Source organism: Phascolarctos cinereus, unplaced genomic scaffold, assembly GCF_003287225.1.
Source record: "Phascolarctos cinereus isolate Bilbo 61053 unplaced genomic scaffold, phaCin_HiC Scaffold_3;HRSCAF=262, whole genome shotgun sequence".
Classification (NCBI taxonomy): domain Eukaryota; kingdom Metazoa; phylum Chordata; class Mammalia; order Diprotodontia; family Phascolarctidae; genus Phascolarctos; species Phascolarctos cinereus.
The window spans coordinates 13,561,212-13,580,179 of record NW_027555736.1 but is presented as its reverse complement, the minus strand read 5'-3'; the positions used below and the strand labels follow the sequence as shown (position 1 = coordinate 13,580,179).

The 18,968-nt window shown below is 45.8% G+C and overlaps 1 protein-coding gene across 1 annotated transcript in view; it reads right to left on the bottom strand.

The window, feature by feature from the left end:
* The window catches only part of PRKG1 (protein kinase cGMP-dependent 1), a 1,361,110-nt gene extending 1,349,378 nt beyond the window's left edge, over positions 1 to 11,732 (bottom strand). Inside the window, exon 1 of the mRNA XM_020974951.2 lies at positions 11,398 to 11,732. Coding sequence (XP_020830610.1) covers positions 11,398 to 11,663 — 266 coding nt within the window. The 5' untranslated portion in view covers positions 11,664 to 11,732. The remainder of the gene's footprint in view (positions 1 to 11,397) is intronic.
* Between the last annotated feature and the right edge of the window lie 7,236 nt (positions 11,733 to 18,968).

Sequence of the window (18,968 nt, the reverse complement as noted above, 5' to 3'; positions counted from 1 at the left end):
CAAGTTTCATGGGCTAAAACTTGAGGAGATTTCAAAAGAGAGATGGAGTAAAGGATGATATCAAAAATATACACATGAAAAGATGGGATGGTAACACTGTGAGAGGTAAGGTTAATCAAAGGACTGCTCATCCACTTCAAAGGTAGCTTTATGACTTCAACACAAACCAAGGAAGGCTCCCAGGACATTGGACAAACACCTTGTGTCAAACTTCTGGGAGGTCATGTACAAGAGTCACTCAGCTGGGCAGCTGTGGTAGGCAGCAATCTGTATTCCTCAGGACAATTGATGAGGCCACATATTCACAACCATATGAGCATAGATGTATTGTTTCCATGAATAGACTCAATTTACCTAAACTAAGGAAATGCCACCTGCATATCAGTTTAATAAACTAGGGTGCATTAATTATCATTCATATTATTAAACTTTCTGCTGAAATCAGACTCTCAAAGTGGATTATCCTCTAACACCAAACATGGACCTCTACTATATTTAATATGACAGAAGCAGTTAGAAAAATAACATTTTAAATTCACAGGAATATAGAGCTAGAAGGCATGTAAGGAGTCATCTAGTCCAATGCCCTTATTTTACAAAGGAGCCAGTGAGGCACAGATAATTAAAGTGATTTGCCAAAGGTCACTCAGGTAGAAAGTATCCCAGGTGAGATTTGAATCTAAGTCCCCTGACTCTGTAGCCAGGACTCTTTCTTCTGCACCCCATAATGGACAGCTCAGTTAATGATGAAAAAATAACAAAAAAAAAGTAGCAAATCTCTCCCTCATTCTTTTAAGGATTTAGGGAGTAAGATTTTATATTATTTAAGGAAAGAAATAAGGGTCTTTATTTGCCCCGCAAAGGAAAGAAGATAGGACCACTAACAATAACTGTTATGTCACATTAGATGATCAACTTTTTTATCCTTTACTTTTTAACGGAAGACATAGAGGGTGCTATGAACAGTGTCAGTGGTAGGACAACCCACATCAATGGATCTCAGAGCCACAGAAATATTGAAAGTACACACATGTTACTTTCACTTTCTGGAATCTCTTAAAACATCAATTTCCCCAAGGCGGAGGAATGAATTCAGTGATGAAGGATGTATTTTCAATTTTAGTATTTAGGAAACTATTCCTCAAAAAAACTCATTAAAAAAAGGAAACTGAATTGTTCCCCAAGCCACCACAATATTGTTAAGGATGATTCAGAAATCGGGAGATCTTGCAGGGACCCTATCATTCACATGCTTTCTATGACGCCCAAAAGTCAGGGCTCAAGGGATCTTGGACCAAAGCCATGCCTGGTGGAAGTAGGCCCAAACTAGGCCTCACCCAAGGGGAAGAAGGTGGACTCATTGTTCCATCAGGTGGAACATACCAAGCACAGAACGATTCCCACACTGAGACCACCAAGCTCAAAAGGGCATTTCCAGCTCTACTCTTCTTCCACTCTGAATTTTCTGATGAGTGAACACAGAGTAGGAAATAGCCATCTGAAATAAAAGATAACCAAATAGATTTTTCAACACACTACAGAGGGAATATCCCCAGTCTACAATCAAACCTAATTCTACTGATGAGACGAGTTAGCTTTCTCAAGTTTTGATTGTTTGAGACCAATCTGAGTTCAGTCAATTGGAAGAATTTCTAAGCAACAAAAAAAAGGGAGAAATTCTCCTAAACACTTACCTGGTTTACACGTAGTATGGAGTCAATGAAAACTTGGAAAGTAAAGCTTGTTTAAAAGTAGAATGGGTATTCCAGGAGGTAAGGAGCCCTGAAGCAAGGGCTGGATCACCACTTTGGAGGGATATCTTTATAAACTGGGGACTGTTGGTTAGGTATGATTTTAGAATCACCAGCTCATTTTCAGAACTAGAGGGAACCTCCAAGATCATAGGAACACAGATTTGGAATGAGATTGGCCAAAAATGAAACTGTTCCTGCCCTCAGAGAGGATAGATTCTATCAGGGGAGGTCACATGGTTGCCTACGGGTATACACAAAACAGACACAATGTGATTTGGGAGGCAAGGGAACCAGCAGCTGGAGGGATTGGCAGAGGTTTCATGTGGAAGGTGGCAGTCAGGCACCAGACAGAGATTTGGCGAAAAGGTGGCAAAGGGCTCTGCAAGGGATGTGTCCATGCACAATCAGGCTTTTCAGCTTCTTGCAGACCCTGCTTCTGCCAAAGTCCTACATTCCTTCGGAGAACTTCCAAGCTTCTATTCTTTCCTTTTTGTGAAAAGGATATGTTATCCTGACTTTATCTCAGCACTCCCAGTGACTTCCAAGAGTTACACAAATGTGATAATACAGGGTCCTGAACTCTGATAAGTGGCTTTCTCAAAGGCTAATAAAAATATCTGCTCCACAGCTGAGCAATGAGAATCATCCAAAAAATCTCAGCTACAAAAAAAAAGGGGGGGGTGTTGATTAAGCTCCCAGGGTCTCAGCTCAGCTCTCAAAGATTTGTTTGGGGAGCAAGAAAATGCTGGGAAATCTGCCCTGTTGTGTGTGGGGCAGGAGGGAGAGGGGAGGATAGAAGAAAAAGTCACTGACCTCATTTGGGGTTTTTTCAGGCCTTTCAGGTGGTTGAGTCAAAGCTCTTGGTGACTATATGACCGAGTGCACTCATCCATCCTAGGCACTCCAACTATACTGTCTGTTTCCCCGTATTCAACATTCATTCCCCACCTCCACACCTTTACCCCCATGCCTGGAATGGACTCCCTCCTTACCTCGGCTTCTTGGACCCCAGCTTCACTCCCACCCATGTCCTCCAGTATGCTTTCCCTGATCCCCCTTTCCATACAATTACATTACATTCACTTTGTACACAATCTGTATTTATCTGAGCTCCTGCTGTTTCCCTCAGTTGACTGTAGGCTCCTAGAGGCCAGGGTCAGTTACTTTTTTATCTTTGTAATTCCAGAACCTAGTACAGTACCCTGGCACAAGGCAGATACTCAGTAAATGCTGGGTCACTAAATAGACCTAAGCACAGAACAGGCCCAGGGACAACAAAATGGGGGTGGAGGGAAGGAGCGTCATCAAAAGTGGCTCTAAATGGCATAGAGGCTGGACAGCTTGGCATCAAGCCTTCTTAGGTGCTTGCTACATGCCAGGCTCTATGCCAAGGCTAGAGTTGAAAAGTTGCAGGATTTGAGATCTAGGGTCCAAGTAGTTCAACCTAGTCCAGGAAACTGAGGCAAAGAGAAGACAGAGCAACTTGACTAAGTTTGCACTTAGTAAGGAGCAGACTCAGGATTTGAACCCAAGTCCTCAGACCCCAGAAGCAGTGCCCTTGCCATGGCATCTCAGTGTATTCCTGCTTGCCACCTTTTCCCAAAGAACTATCAATATCCAGACCCTCATTTACATCAGCAACTCCCACCTGGCAAGCCCGCACATACTGCAGGTGCTACTAAGGACACTGGAGCCTGACAGGATCAGTGATTTGGAGACGGAAGGGCCTGCAGAGGCCTTCTGGTCCCACCTCTGCTAGCTAAGTGATGAAGTGGATAGAGCACTGATCTGGGAGTCAGAAAGCCCTGAGTTCAAATCTAGCTGCAGAAACTTCCTAATTATGCCACCCTGGGCAAGTCACTTAACATCTGCCTCCATTTCCTCAACTGTTAAATTGGGGATGAAAACAGCACCTCCCAGCACTGTTGTGAGGATCAAATGAGGTAATATTTGTAAACCACTTAGCACAGTTCCTGGCACAAAGTAGGTGCTTTGTAAATACTTATGTCCTTCTCCCAACCTCCATTTCACAGATAAGGAAACTGAGACACAGGAAGTGATTCACTCAAGTTTGCATAGGTAGGGGATGAGATTTGAACAACCCAGATCCTCTGACTCCAGATTCAGGTGCTTACACTCTACCTCAATGAGAGAGAGAGAGAGAGAGAGAGAGAGAAGAGAGGAAGAGAGAGAGAGAGAGAGAGAGAGAGAGAGAGAGAGAGAGAGAGAGAGAGAGAGAGAGGAGAGAGAGAGAGAGAGAGAGAGAGAGAGAGAGAGAGAGAGAGAGAGGGGGGAGGGAGACAGAGGAGGGAGACAGAGGCAGAGAGAGAGACAAAGATAAGGGGAAGGGGGAAAAAGTGGGGGGGAGAGTCAGAGTGAGAGAGAGAGAAACATAGAGTGATAGAAATAGCAAAAGAGACAGAAAGAGAGAAACAGAGAAAGAAACATATAAAGAGGGAGAGAGAGATAAAGACAGAGAGAAACATGGTGACACAGACAGACATAGAAACAGAGACATTGTGGGGAGGGGTAAAGGGAAAAATGAGAGCAGATGAGACGTAGGAGAGATTTTCCTGCGATCGGGAGGACACTGACTTGCCTGTTGTCATCCAGCCTGCTGGTGGCAGAATCCAGGCTGGCATCCAAACCCTTCTTTGTACCTGGTAACCTATCCAGTCCTCTCGTACAATCAGACGTTAGTTTATAAGCTACAAAGAAGCACATGTGCGGGTGGGGGCGGGGCCCGAGTGAGTAGAGAAAAGGTTCGGAGACTCAAAGAGAAATGGAATCCACTTTACAATTTAGCTCTAAGTAGTCTTGCTCGTGACCTAAGGAGGTGAGTGAAGATGGGCAAAACAGTCAATCAACAAACATTTAGTGTGTGCCTACTACGTGCACTATGTGAAACAATGGGGAATATGAAGCCCAAAATGCAACAGTCCCTGCCCTCAGAGCTTGTGTCATGGTGCCAACAGTCCCAAAGGCTGGCCAGTATTCCAGAGGGCTGTGGATGACCCTTGGGGTGAGCCTTTCTTCCTTCACGTCTCTCTCCCTTCCCTCACTCTCCAACTTCCCTCCCCAACCAGTTGACCTGCTTCTAGCTCATTAGTGTCATGGTGTCACAGGGCCCAGAGCCACAGCCACATAGGACCTGATAATTCATTTTCTTTTGTTTGACTGAGGCAGAATGTGAGCATTGGGGTGATGAAGGAATTTACCTAAAATCCTCTGGTTAGCCAGAACAGCAGTGTCCAGATTTGAACCATTGTCCTCCCCGGCTAAATCCATGATTCTTTCCCTTCTACTAGTGCTGGGCCACAGTCTCGGGACTGCCACAAGAAGGAAGGGCCTGCTTCTCTTACCTGGGAGCCGTTGGTGTCATCTGAGTTTTGATCTGGGCCTACTCTTGAGGCACAGAAATGCCCTAAGGTGCACCTCAATGACCTCCTAAGAGTCCCTGACATCTGAACTGGGCCAAACTCCTTTCAGATCTAAGCTCCCTAGCTGAGCCAAAGCGAGAAGGGGAAGATGGTCCCCAGCCCACTAGGGCATTCAGCCTCAGGAATTCACACGCCACTTCAGAACTCCAGGTTCTGAATACAGACAAGGCCTGAGTGACTACAATGATCAAGAGGACCCAGGACCCTGAGAAATCGAATTGGCAGAAAGATGATGGATTCCTGCCTCTCTCTCAAAGTGGGTGTGGGAAACAGCTCACCAGCCTCCAAAGGCTTCAGCTGTGGGAGCTGCTCTTCCTCTCCATTAGGCTAATAACAGAAGCATTTCACTGTCAGAGAGCAGGGCAGAGTCACCTCACACATTTTTAGGGCAGTAAGAAATTATAAGGTCATGGATTCAGACCCGGAAGGAACCTCGGTGGCTGTCTATCCCAATCCCTACCCTTTATTTTACAGATGGGGAAACTGAGGTCCACACTTGCCCAGGGTCAAACAGGTATCAGAAATGGGCTTTGAATCTAGATTCTGACTCCAGAGGTTCAGTCAAAATTAATTTAGAAAACAGTAAATAATAATGCACATACTATTACAATATCAGTAACCTATCAATCACCAACATTAAAATTTTGAAGTTACATATTTAAAATTATCGCAGAGATCACCAGCCTGTAGATACAACACAGACTGAGTAGAAGATGTCTGTGTTGCTTGACGTCCCTTTCCTGAAAGTGTTAATACTAAATGGAATGAGCGAAAGGCAGTGTGGCCTAATGGATAGCAAGCCACTGGGTTCAGCACCACAAGGGCTCAAACCTTGCTAGGAAGCATACTACTTATGTGACCTGTGACCCATTTAACCTTTTAGTATCCCCAAACAACAAACTAACATGTTACAAATGAGTTACAGATCTGAACTGGAACAAGAAATTCTCATATGAGTAAAATGTAGGAAGTGGACAAGGTATATGTAACACATATACACATATATATATATGTGTACATATATGTGTATATGTGTATATATATTACATATGTGTATATATGTATATCTCCATATTATATGTATTATATCACATCACAGTATATTCAACATTTGGGCTAAGGGCAAATTTCAACTAACCATCTTATTCTTACCGTGCGTGTCTTCTTTTCTTAATTTTATTTTTAATTTATGGGATAAAACAAGCATTTCCACAACATAACACAATAGAAAAGATGATTGCACGTGAAACTGCAAATTCTGCGTTTCTGAAAGTCCTGAAAATACCGAGTGCCATAAGTAGGATGTTTTCTTTTTAGACATTCTCCTAATATCATACACTTGATACGCACATTAAAAGCTCCAGTCCCTGGTTTCATTTTCCCCGAAACATTCCTTAGATCCTTTCGGATGTCGATGTCATGTTATGGCCTGAGCGGACACATGGAAATTGAGATATAATTAGGCCCTCTAGATTACAATAGTTGAAGAATTCTCCCTGATCTGTTGCCTGTTGCTTAAATCCTTAAGCTATTTTTTGCTCCTAGTAACAAATATTTGGCGAAATATTTGGGATGGCAATTGCTTCCCAAAACAAAGTCTCATACATGATTGCTTCCTATTCTACTATCCTAAAATAGCCCCTGAATACTTCCAGCCTATATTCATTTTCTAGTCAGCACAAAAAAATGCCAGGTGTCCAGAGAAAGCCTGAAATTGACCTAGTGGCCTATCCCTTTGGTGACTGCCCCCGGGGCAAGAGCTGGGAGATCTGGGAAATGAGCCTGAATCCCACCAGAAATGAGCTGACTTTCAGCCCCAGTGAAGTCACGAGGCCTACTTGGCTCTTAGCAGTAGAACTCATGCCTGAAATATAGGCATCAATAAATTGCATGCTATTTATTATTTTATTGTTGTCATTCTTTCTCATCAACTTCTCAGGAGTTCAGATAGAGACAGTTCAGTGGAAAGCCACTCCTCGTTTTTTTCTTTCATGTTAATGCTTATTGTTCTTATCATTATTGTTGCCAGCGTGCCTCTGTGATCTTCTTTCATGTAGGGAACTCTGAGTGAAGACACCCCAATCTACCCATGCAGATAGGGACTTGCCCACCAACTTATCTTAGAGAACTGAGTGTCTAGCATCACAGAGTATGTGGCAGGGACAATACTTGAACCCAGGTCTTCCTCACCCTACCTGGGCTTTCTAGTCACTACTATATATTTCAGATAACAATGACAACTGACATTTATGTGGTGCGTTAAGTTTGTAAAGGGCTTGACCTCCACGAAGCATCAAGATGTCACAGAGGGATAGAATGTTGACTTGGCGTCTGAGTTTGAACCCTGCTTCAGACACTTCACCTCTGACTCAGTTTCCTCTCTGTAAAATGAAGATAGTAGCAGTACCTACCTATATAGCACAGAGTTGTTAAGAGGTTCAAATGAGATAATACATGTAAAAGTCTTTGCAAATCTTAAAGTCCTATATGAATGCTATTATTACTGTCACTTATTATCATCATCCCTACCAGGCAGATGGTGCCTGTATCTTCATGTTTCTTTCAAAAGCACCTCGTTAGACCTATTACACTTTGCCTCCCAAAAAGAGCCTTTTGGACTCTCCTGACTGACTGCCCTAAAGACACTTAGTACTGAGTGAGAATTAAATTTGCCCTATCCCTTTAAACGTTCTGGTATACCCCCACCCCCAATTCCAGCCACTGCTCTGCCCATATATTATACCTGTCAAATTGTTTAACCTCTAATGAGTCAGAATGGGGCACCGGTGGGAAAAGGAGGGGAAAACATTCCCCTCAGCCCTAATGTAACTCAGCAGAGAGGGGAGAGAGGGAGATACTACAGTGACTGGCTAAACATCCAAATATGTGCTCAGCAGACGTAATGGGAAAGGAGGGCATTCACTGCCTAGAATGCAGGTTCCCGCCCCACATGGGAAAATGCTGGGGGAGGCTGGAGGCATCTGCAAGGTCAGTTACTTCCTCCCTCAAAACTGGTACTAGCAGGGAAAAAGCCTCTTCTGTGAGAAGGGGGGCAGGCCAAAAGAAGCCATCACCTGGGTGGCATCACCCCAAGCTGAAGTGCAAATGGGGTGCTAAGGCCTTTTTAATGTCCCCTCAGGCCCCCAGCACAATCCCCATGCTCAATCCTGGGAAATGGTTATGAGAGCCTGGGAGGGGCCCAGCCCGGACAACAGAGAAGAGTAATTAGAAAAATGTGATGGGACCCAGGCTGGGAGAGGACAGCAGCTGCTGGGTGACCTCTGGGGAAGGGCCTGCCCAAGGAGATAGGCCGATGGTTTCCAGCTGCTGAGATCAGCTGGGCAGCCTGAGCCGAGCTCAGATTCAGCAACAACCCCTCTGGCCCTTCAGGGGCCCTAGCCAGCTCCCTTTCTTGACCAGAGTCATCAAGAAGGGAGAAAGAATAGCACTGGGTTCTTCCAGTGAGGGAGAGGGCCTCTCTGATGGTGACAACAACACCATCAATGAACTGGGACTCGCTTGTAAAGGCCCCATTTTTTCCTAGGATTTTTCCTAGGATTACAGACTTGGGGGGGGTATCATTTGACTTCAGGAGACAGGAAAGATCTAAGACCCTAGGTTGAAAATGGACCTCAGTCATCAGCTGCTCTGACCTCTTCATTGAAGAGACTGAGGCCCAGAGAGGACAAAGTGACTTGTCCACATTGGGATTTGAATCCAGGACCTCTGTTTCCAATTCCAATGACCTTTGATGTTGTAGAACAGCAGAAGCACTGGCTGCTTCTCAGTCCCTGTATGACCTCAGGCCAGTCATTTTAACTCCTGGCTTCAGTCTTGTCATCTGCCAAATGAAGGGGTCAGGGCAGACAGCCTCTGAGGCCCCTTCCTGTTAGAATCTTATGGCTACTTCACCTCCCAAAGGCCAATTCTGCAAGTGCCCTCTTTTCAGCCTCCTGTCATTTCTCCCCTTCTTCCCACTCCCTGTCTCTCGGGGACCCTCCAATCCAGAACCTAACTGAGTTAGGGCAAAACAAAGGTGATTGAGAAAAGCTACTGAAGAAGGACACACAGGTCAACCCTGGCAATAGTCTCAGATGACAGCAGTGGGGGACAAGGTAGCTAGGGATGCCTTTTAAAAAACACAGGAACCCTTCAAATTAAGCAAAACCAAGTAGGTTAAGGGACTCATCCAAGGCTGTAGCTTCCACTCCTGTGGGCCCCAAACTGAGACCCAGAGTGAGTCAGGCAAACAGAAGGCGTAAGGTAAGATGGGAGAAGAGTGAGCCTAATGGAATATTCAATATCCTGTGGAAAGCATTTTCTGCTCTGAGCTCCCAGCAGCTAAAAGCCAGTAATGGGCTTGGGAGCCTGGACTTCCTCTCCCTAATGTCCAGAGGAGCCTTAGTGCTGGAGCCGATCGATCGATCGATGGCACTTCTCCGGTGCAGGCAGCAGGAGCAGACTGGGCAGAAGCTTCCCAGACTCCACACTCGGCAGGCAGTGATCCTGAGCCCCCTACAACTTTGAACAGGCACAGTTTTCCTCTCTGGCTTTTTGGCTAGCTAGTTGGTTTTGTGTGTATGCTAGTAGGAAGAAGGAAGGGAGGTTGACGGAGCCCTCCCCCCCCCCACACAAACCTTGAGACTAAAGAGGTTTATCAAAAGAGAATACTTTTAGGATGGGAGCAGATTGGCCATGATGGGGCCAAATGCTTCAGGAATCAAGTCCTTGGACCCCACCTTAGGTCCATTCTGTAAGAGGGAAGGCTGCTCTAGTGGCCGAGACATGCAGATAAGAGGTAAGTCAATGAGTCAGCTGGAGACACAAAGCTACCACTTTGCCGTTGGGAGTCATTGCAATGACATTAACCCTACAGCCTTCTAACACCTCAGGAGGTGAGCAAAACATGTCCCAAGCGGGTCTGTTTCATGCAGTGAGAAACACCAACCACCACACACCCATCCCAGACCTGCCTAGGGGCCACAGCTCCATCCACCTCAGTGGGCCTGCTGAGGCTTGCCCCAGCCTCTGCATCCCCTTTTCACCAGTCTTGTCACCAGCCAGATCATGGACCATTCCAGCTAGAAGGATCACCTAATCCACTCCCTCCTGGGAATCCATTTGACTGATGAGGAAACTAAGGTCAAGGAAGGGCCCAAAGACTTGCCCAAGGTCATAAGGCTAATTGGAGGCAGATCCAGACCTGGAGCCCAAAGTTTTCTCTTTTTACTACACACAAGAGGCTTTGGGGCATGGTGCAGACAGCTGAGTAGTCACCAGAGCCCTGAGAGGAGTCCTTACCCTGCCACTCCCATACTTAGTGACCTGGGGCAAGTCGCTTCCCCTCTCTAGGACAGAATTTCCTCACCGTAGAAAGTAAGGAGGTCAGACTCATTCTCCCTAAGGTCAAGCTAATGTGCCGTCTGCCTTCCAGATTCCGACTCTCACTTAAGCCCAGCCCTTGGCTCCCCTCTCGCTCTCCTGCTTCCCCGGGTGGCTGTCGCCACTGAGCATGCCCAGTTGCCAGAGCTAGTTTTTTTTTGGGGGGGGGGTCTTCAAGTCCTTCAGAAGCAGGGCGGGGCCTTGGGGCCTGTGGGAACCCGTGGGGCTGCTGAAGCCTCGGGGACCAGCGGCCGCGGTAGACTAGGCGCCGGGATACCCAAGGCTGGGCGGTGTCTGGGCGCCCGCAACTTCCTGGGAGCTCGAGCAAACTTTTTCCACGCTCTTTCGCCCCATCCTGGGCCAGAATTCCGCCCAGGGGTGGTGCTCCGGGGACTAGATAGGACTGGGCAGAGGGTTTGGGGGGGGGTGGCGGAGAGGGGAAAGAGAGAGCTTTCCCAGAGGCCGGCCCGAAGTGAGAGGCTGCATCGACTCAGGCACATCTCACCCATCTGCCGGTGCCAACACAGGCACCCTCCATCTCCCCTTCCCTGGCTTCTGGACACCGGGACGCCCCCGGGCAAAGTCCCGAACCATCCCGGGCTGGGACGGCCCGGGCAGAGCCCCCTGCTCACCCCTTCCTCCCACCGGGGCAGCCGTTGCCTCAAGTTGCTTCGGCTCCTCCAAGAGCTCCGGTCAGTCCCGGGGCTGGGGCTGGGGGTCAGGAGTCGGGACACTAGTTAGCCGGTCCCCTGCCTCTCTGCCCGTCCGCCCTCCACGCCCGGCGGGCCGCCGGAGCCGCCACCTGGGCTGCCAGCGCCTACCTTTCGGACTTGGTGAATTTGCGGAACGCCTGGCGCAGGTCGTGGAAGGAACGGTAGGTCTGGGGCTCGGCCGAGATGCCCTGTGCCCGGGTGGTCCGCGGGCCCATGTGGCTGGTGGGCGCGGGCAGCACCGACTGGCACTTGTGCAGCTTGCGCCGCAGCTCCTGGATCTCCTCGTCCTTCTCGGCCAGCCGCTTCTCCAGCTCCTTGATGCGGCTCTCTTTGAGAAGCAGTATCTTGGCGAAGTCCTCCTCGAGCTCGCTCATCTTCCAGCCCAGCCTGGCCCGCCCAGCCCCGGGCCCAACTTTTCCTCCTCCTCGGGCGGCGGCGCGGATGCAGAGGGAGGGGGTGGGAGGGGACAGCAGCGCCCAGGACAGGCAGGAGGGCGAGGGGGCGATTGGGCTGCGGGAGAGAGCCCCGGAGTGGCGCCCGAGCCGGAGAGCGGAGACTCCTGCTGTGCCGCTGCCGCTGCAGCTGCAGCTGGCGGGGTGGGGGGCGGCGGGGAGAGAGCGGCGGGCGCGCTTCGATCCACTTACTGCTGAGTGGCCTGAAAGCCCCGGGACAAGGAGAGAACCGAGAAGCAAGCGCGAGACAGGAGCTGTTGAGTGCTAATCCTGAGAGCCTCCGGGGAATAGGTGATTAGCTTTCATTGAGAAACCAATTAGAGCCGCCCAGTGTCCCCTGGGACCCCCCGCCCCCCAATCACTCCAGGAGCGCACGGTGGGCAGGCGGGCTCAGAGCCCGCCCCCCCCTCCCCGGTGCTGGGCGGCTGCCTGCCTGAGTGTTGGGTCACAGGCGCGGGCAGCCTCTCCCCAGCATCTATCTCTCTGCCCATCCCTCCCTAGCACTAGAGGGTACCAAAGGGGGGGGGGAGGAGACGGGGGGGCAGAGATGGGGCTTTATGCCACTTGATCCTTGAAATAGCAACAATGACCATGTGATTTGGTGGGTGACGCAGCTCCTTGTAACCGGAGCCTAAGACTTTGTGTAGGGGTTGGGGGGAGGGGGAGGGTTCCCCCCTTAAGCATTTCATAAATATTAAACTGCCTTCAGCTAATAACCTGCATAAACCCTTCTGTGCTTCGACCCCAGGCCTCCTCTTCTCTCCACTTCAGCCTAGACTCAGGCGCGTGTGTCTTTAAGAGTTTGCTTTGCCCGGAGTTGTTCTGCTCCCACGGTGTGTAAGTGATGCGTGTATGAGTGTGAGAGAGAGCGAGCGAGTCCTTGTTTGCTCTGAGCGCCCTCCCGTCCATGCCCAGCGATGGGCTCCTCCGGAGAAAGGAGACTGGCATGGCTGATGGTCTGTTAGGGCCAGCCTCTTCTGGGCGCAGAGAAGTAACTGGTGTTACCGATCTGAGAGTGGCCATCCTGGGACTTGGATGAACTGGCTAATAGTAATGAGCCTTTGGCTTGCTGAAAAGGAAAAGGCCTGCTTTGACTGCAAACTGCAAGGTCCGAGACTTCAGGCCCTTCTAACAGCCGCTTAGTTACTCCGAACTCCAGTTCTGGATGTGCCCAACTCGAGGGAGAGAATCTCCTCTCTGGGCCAGAAGTTCATTTCCGGAGATGCACCACGAGAGTTGGCAGCAGGGAACCCCAGAACTGGGCCTACCAACTTCCCGTTGCTTGGCATCAAATACCAGCCACGCGCAGGGCTACTAAAACAAACCCTGCCTTCATGACGCTTACATCCCGCTTCAGGGATACTACACATAGGTCATGGCCCCAAGGGCTGATTCTGCAGAAAAAGGCAACCTTCTAACTGTGTGCCTGACTAGACTCCACACATCACTTTCAAAATCCAGATGAGAGTCCTTAACATTGCATGGTTCCTTTTTTTCTTAATACATTTTTTTTCAGCCGGATTTTTCACCCCCAAAAGATTAGTATAATAGATCCAGAGCTAAAAGGCACCTTCGACCAACCTCTCCAAGCTGCCTCATTTTTATAGATGACATTCTAGTATCAGAATTCGGATTTGAACCCAGGTCCCAGAATGCTAGTTGTTCTCTTTTTATTTTGCTACATTGTTTCTCGATCTTATCTGTGTATTGGGGAAACCCGGGGGGGGGGGGAAGGATTTCCTTGAGAGTAACTATTTTTTTCAAGTTTTAGAAACTTCGATAATAGCACTTAAAGGTTTGTGAAGAGTTTCACATACAAGATGTCGTTTTTGCTGGGTATATTATATTGGAAATTCCTTAGCACAGATGGGTTGGTCTAAATAGCTGCTAAATTCCCTTGACTCATTGAAGTCTTCTAATCATCTTTGAACAGGAAACTCTTATCATTCCCATTTCTTATCAATAAGGAATCTGAGATTTATAAGTTAAGGACTTTATCCAGGAGTCATACAGCTAGTAAATATCCCAGGGGGGCTTTTGATGCCAGTCTTTCTGCCTCCAAGTATGGCACACTAATCAACATTGCCTCTCAAGGACAGCCTTTGTAGAGGCCCACCCCATTCCCAAGTGGGGGAGGAGGAGCACACCCTTCAGTGATAAAACTTCGAGATCTTTATTCTGGAAATGCTTCATTCTTTGCACAGGTTTCTTCCCATTTGGGAATTGTTTTAAACTTTCAATTTTTTTTTAATATCTGAAGCTCTCAGCACCAGCAGATGCTCACCTCGCTCTGCCCCCACTCTTATTTATAAAGCTGTTTTTCTTTCTTCCCTTTATCTAATCCAGCTACTATTTCTTGGCTTCCCGATCTGAAACATTCAACCTTGTCATAATGCCTTTTGAGAACACTCAAACTAATTGACATTTATAAATAGTACAGGAGAAAAGACCTTTCATATCTGAAAACCTAAGCAGAGGTGCAGCTTTATTTGTGGAAGAGGTGGGAAGGGTTGTAAAACCTCTGGTAATAAGGAAGAAAACACAGGCGGTTCATTTTTTCAGAACTGGGGATGGCTGAAATGCCAGCTGTTTATTCAAATCTCTTATGTCTCACAGAAATATTTTACAAAGGAACCTCCAGAGTCTTTCATTGCAGCACTGTTTCATATAAGAGATAGCTTTTTTGCATGATTCAAGTTGAATTCTATACCTGACACCTGCTGACAGTCACTCTATTGGCTAGAGAGAATTCAAGTCCTAAGTGAGCCTGGAAAAGGGATGGAAAAGAAATCTCATTTGAGTGCTCTTGGTCAAGTCATTTCTATAATTTTACAGAGAGGGAAACTGAGGCCTAGAGAGGGGAAGGGACTCAATGATCTATCTCTAAATTTCCTTCTTGTTGAGGGACTGTGGTCCAATACAAAGAGTAGATTTAAAGTCAGAATCTGGGTTCAAATCTTACCTGTGACACTATGTGACTGTGCAAATCATTTATGTTTTCTGACATTTGATTTCTTCCTATATAAAATTAGAAGAGGGATGAGATAATGTGTAAGGTAGGGTTCTGCCTTGATCCTATAATAAAAGTGAGAAAATGAAAAGACAAAATAAAATAAACCTTGTTTCCTTAAACATCAGATTTTGAAATCCAGATATTAAATGTTTGGGGCTTCCATTTAAAAACAGAGAGCTGTGACTTCTGTCTTGGTTTATTATCAAGCAAGAAGCATGAGACATCAAAGCAGAGAAGAAATCAATGAAATTTTCATTTCTTTTAAATTTGTTCTTATGACAGAGAAGGGCACCACCTAGTGTGTGAATGGGAACACAAACCATTTCCCCCTCGAGCCCTTTGAGTACATGGCTGGTCTTCATTGGGGAGTTTTGGGATAGAGGCCCTTTGAAAGGGATCAGCTGGAAGGAAAAGGAAGCCAGGGCCTCCACACAGAAGGGTGAGCTAAAGCACCTTCAGGACACTCTTCTCTTTCTGCCAGTTTATGCCGTTTAGCCAAAGTCTGTAATACACTTTAGCTAGGTAGTGACAGAGTTTGATGACTACCCACCATTCTAACATCTGGATCTCTAGATTGAGGCAGCTGCTGGATATCTGAGGAGAGCCGGGGGTCCTGCTACTGCTGGATTGATTTTGATACAGTGATATCTATCATAGGAAATAACCTATGTACTGATGCACACACAAGCCCCTATGTGTTCACTCAACACCCATGGCTAAAGAGCGAGAATACTGGATTGTGCCTTCTCCTTCCCCCTATATTGTCATACCAATTGTCTACATAATATGTAAGCCCCTTGAGGGCAGGGCCTCTCATTTGTCTTTGTAGCTCTGATACCTAGCACATAATTCGTGCCAGGTGCTACTAATATGTGATTATAAAAAACCTTGTTGATTAATTGACTTGGCGTCAATAAAACCAAGATTCACACTTCAACTTGGTGACCAAAGGAAAGTCATTTCATGACTTTCTTGGAGTTTGAGTTTCCTCCTTGGTGCCACAATGATTTAAGAAAAAGAGGTTGTTGGGAGGTTCAATAGTTAGTGGCCCTGTGGTGGTGCTGGAGATGAAAATAGAAGAAAAGCAAACAATCTCTATTTCCAAGAAACTTATCTTCTACAGGAGAGGGGGGAGTGAATAATATGCACACCAATAAGTAATTATAAAAATATAATTTGTGTGTGTGTGTGACCTTCATATCTTGCTATAGGGCTTACAAAGCACATCTATTATCCTATCACTCTTCTGAAGTGAGATGAGGAAATACATGCTAAGTAACTTAACCTGCAGGCAACTGTTTATTATGTGTCAGAGGCAGGATTTTCAATGTAGGTCTGCCCTGGCTCCAAAGCCAGTGTTCTACCTATTCTACTTGCCTGATCAGAATGAAGACTTCAACACCTCTTTTAATAGCTGGTAGAGTCATACCACAATAAAAGAAAGTGCCACAGAGGCAGATTTCATCTCAATGTCAAGACCATCCTGACAAAGAGCAGTCAAGTGAGCTCTCTAGAAGTGAAGAGATTTCCCCTCATTGGAAGGCTTCAATCACAGGCTTGATCTAGAGTTGGAAGGAGCTTTAGATGACATCTAACACAACTTTCTCATTTAACAGATGAGGAAACTGAGGCCAAGGAAGGTTTAGTAATTTACCACTTGGTGGATAGTTGCAGACGGAGTCCTTATCCTAGTTTGGGTTAGATCAGTCTCTGCGTTCCCTTCAGATATTCTATGAGTCTCTGAAATGCATGATTGACAGTATTGACCATGATGCTCTTGGCAGGCAGAGGAACTGTTGAGATCTCCTCTTTATAGATACTTCAACAATTCAGATCTCCAAACCCACTGATTTCTTCTCACTTATTTTATACTAATTGCACATTTACCTATGCATGAGCATCACAGTTGGGCAGAGAACAAGAGCCAGCACACTGACCTCAGATTCACTGAACACAAAGAACCATGGGCATAATCACACACACACTCACACACACAAGAATGGAAATTCTCTGAGGGCAGGGACTGTGTCATTTTTTGTCTTTTTATTCCCAACAAAGGGCTCATAAACAGTAAGTGCTTAATAAATGTTTATTGCAGGTGACTTCATGTCTTCCTTTAGTTCTCTTGCTGCCATGTAGATATCCATTAATTTTTGTATTTATTCTATTTTGATCATCTAAAGCATATCTACCTAAAGGTTTGGTTATTTATCATAATGTTGAACATTAATGTAGAATAGGAAGAGGAAAATAGATCACCCTTAGATTGAATTTGGGGCTTTATTTCATTTTGAAAGGGGACAAAGACAAGCTCCTTGTTGATTAGGAACCTAAGCCGAATTGAATAAGGGGTCAATGTGTCATTAGCCCAGTACCAAACCTAGAGATTCCTGGGAGGACAGTTTGAGCAGCAGAGCAGATGCTCAGAGTGAAGGGAGCACTTCCAACAGGGAGTAATCAGAATTTGTTTGGCTCTTTTCAGAGACAAGACTGGAAGATATGAGGGCAGTAAAATGAAAATAACCCATCCCACCCTTTCCTTGGGCTGAACAAGGAGGCTCTTTTCAGTACTCTCTCCCCTCTTTTGGGAATTGGGAGTTTCAGTTTTCATTAAAGCTATTAATATAATGTGACTTGCAAGCCATTTCAAAATGACTTGACCTCTGTGAATGAGCCAGCCTGGAGAGATGGAAAGTGGTCCCTTTCTGTGAAAGTTGCAATAAAAATTCTCCCTTCTTAATATTCTCATCTATACATGTTAATATCAACATTAGGCCATGCTTATTTTAGACTTTTTCAAATTGTCTCTTCCCTTGAACTCCTAACAAATTTTATTATTTCTGCCAAATGGGCACTATCCTTCAAATAATTCCTGTTTTACAACTTAAAAGTCGTTTCCCATCTCCAGGCCTTTGAACATACTATACCATCCTACATGCCTGGAATGCTCAACCTCTTTGTCTGGACACATGAAAATACTGAACTTCCTTCCAGTCTCAGCTCAGTCACCATCTCCTACAGCAAAGAAGACTTCACTGTTTCCTTAAATTAGATTTAACTGTGTACATGCTATAGTCTCCTCAAGGCTATAAAAATCTACTGAGGCTGAGAATTGTGTGTGGGGTGGGTGGGGAGGTTATTTGTTGAATAAACAAAAGAACTTGACAGAGAATGACCATAGTCACCATGGTTTTCTTGGCTTCTAATCATTGGAACTATATACTGAATCCAAGGTCATAGCACTGTAAATTAAAGAACTAGAAGGCATCTTAGTGGCCATTTAGTCAACACTCTCACTCTACAATTAAGGAAACCAAGGCCAAGCAGGTTAACTAACTTCCTCAAGGTTATACAAGCTGAGATTTGAACTCAGTTCCTCTGGCTCTGAACCCTGCTGTCCAAGACCAGTCCATGTGCAAGCTGGGCCTATTACTCTAGAAGTAATGAGAGGACAAATCAGTTTGGAAATCATTTACTCCTCTTTCATGGAGACACTAATTGCAAAAAAAAAAAAAATTAGTCTTTTTTTCCTGCAAATTTAAAAAAAAAACAAAACAAAGCAAAACCTTGCCCCTCTTGACCAACACTCTTCTGGGGAACAATAAACACTCCAGTTTTCATAGGTAATGAATCAAAATTAGCTCACTGATTGAATTAGAAAATTAGTGTTAAATATAGCTCTATTCTAGTCATGTTAATAAAAGCAGGATTGTAAGAGATGTGCTCAATCTGTGTGCTAAAACAACATAATAAAAATTTAATAGTTACTAAAAAGACTCCTTTCTTTGGGATTTAACAATGCTTTGGTTTGTTTCTAGTCCCCAAAACTTTTTCAATCTTCTCCTTTTTTGTCAATATAATAATCTTTCTTGTTATCCTTTGTGGTGGAAGTGCTTGTTTTATTCTGTAAATTAAAAATAAAATACATGAAACCTAAAAAACGTCTTATCCTTTTTTGGTCAATACACAAACTGTGGATAGCAGGGAGAAGAGAAAAGTAGGGAATGGAAGGGAGATGAAAGGATTGGATTAGAAGAGCTTCGTAGCCTCCATCTCATTTTCCAGATTTTATCTAAAAGAGTTTGAACTTACAGGCATTATTCAGACAGCCACCGGGATCAGCTAGAAATGATGCCAGGAGTGCCTTAGCATCACACAGCAATGACAGTGGGCTTTTGCTCAGTCCTTCCAAGGACCTGTGATTCCTTCAGAAG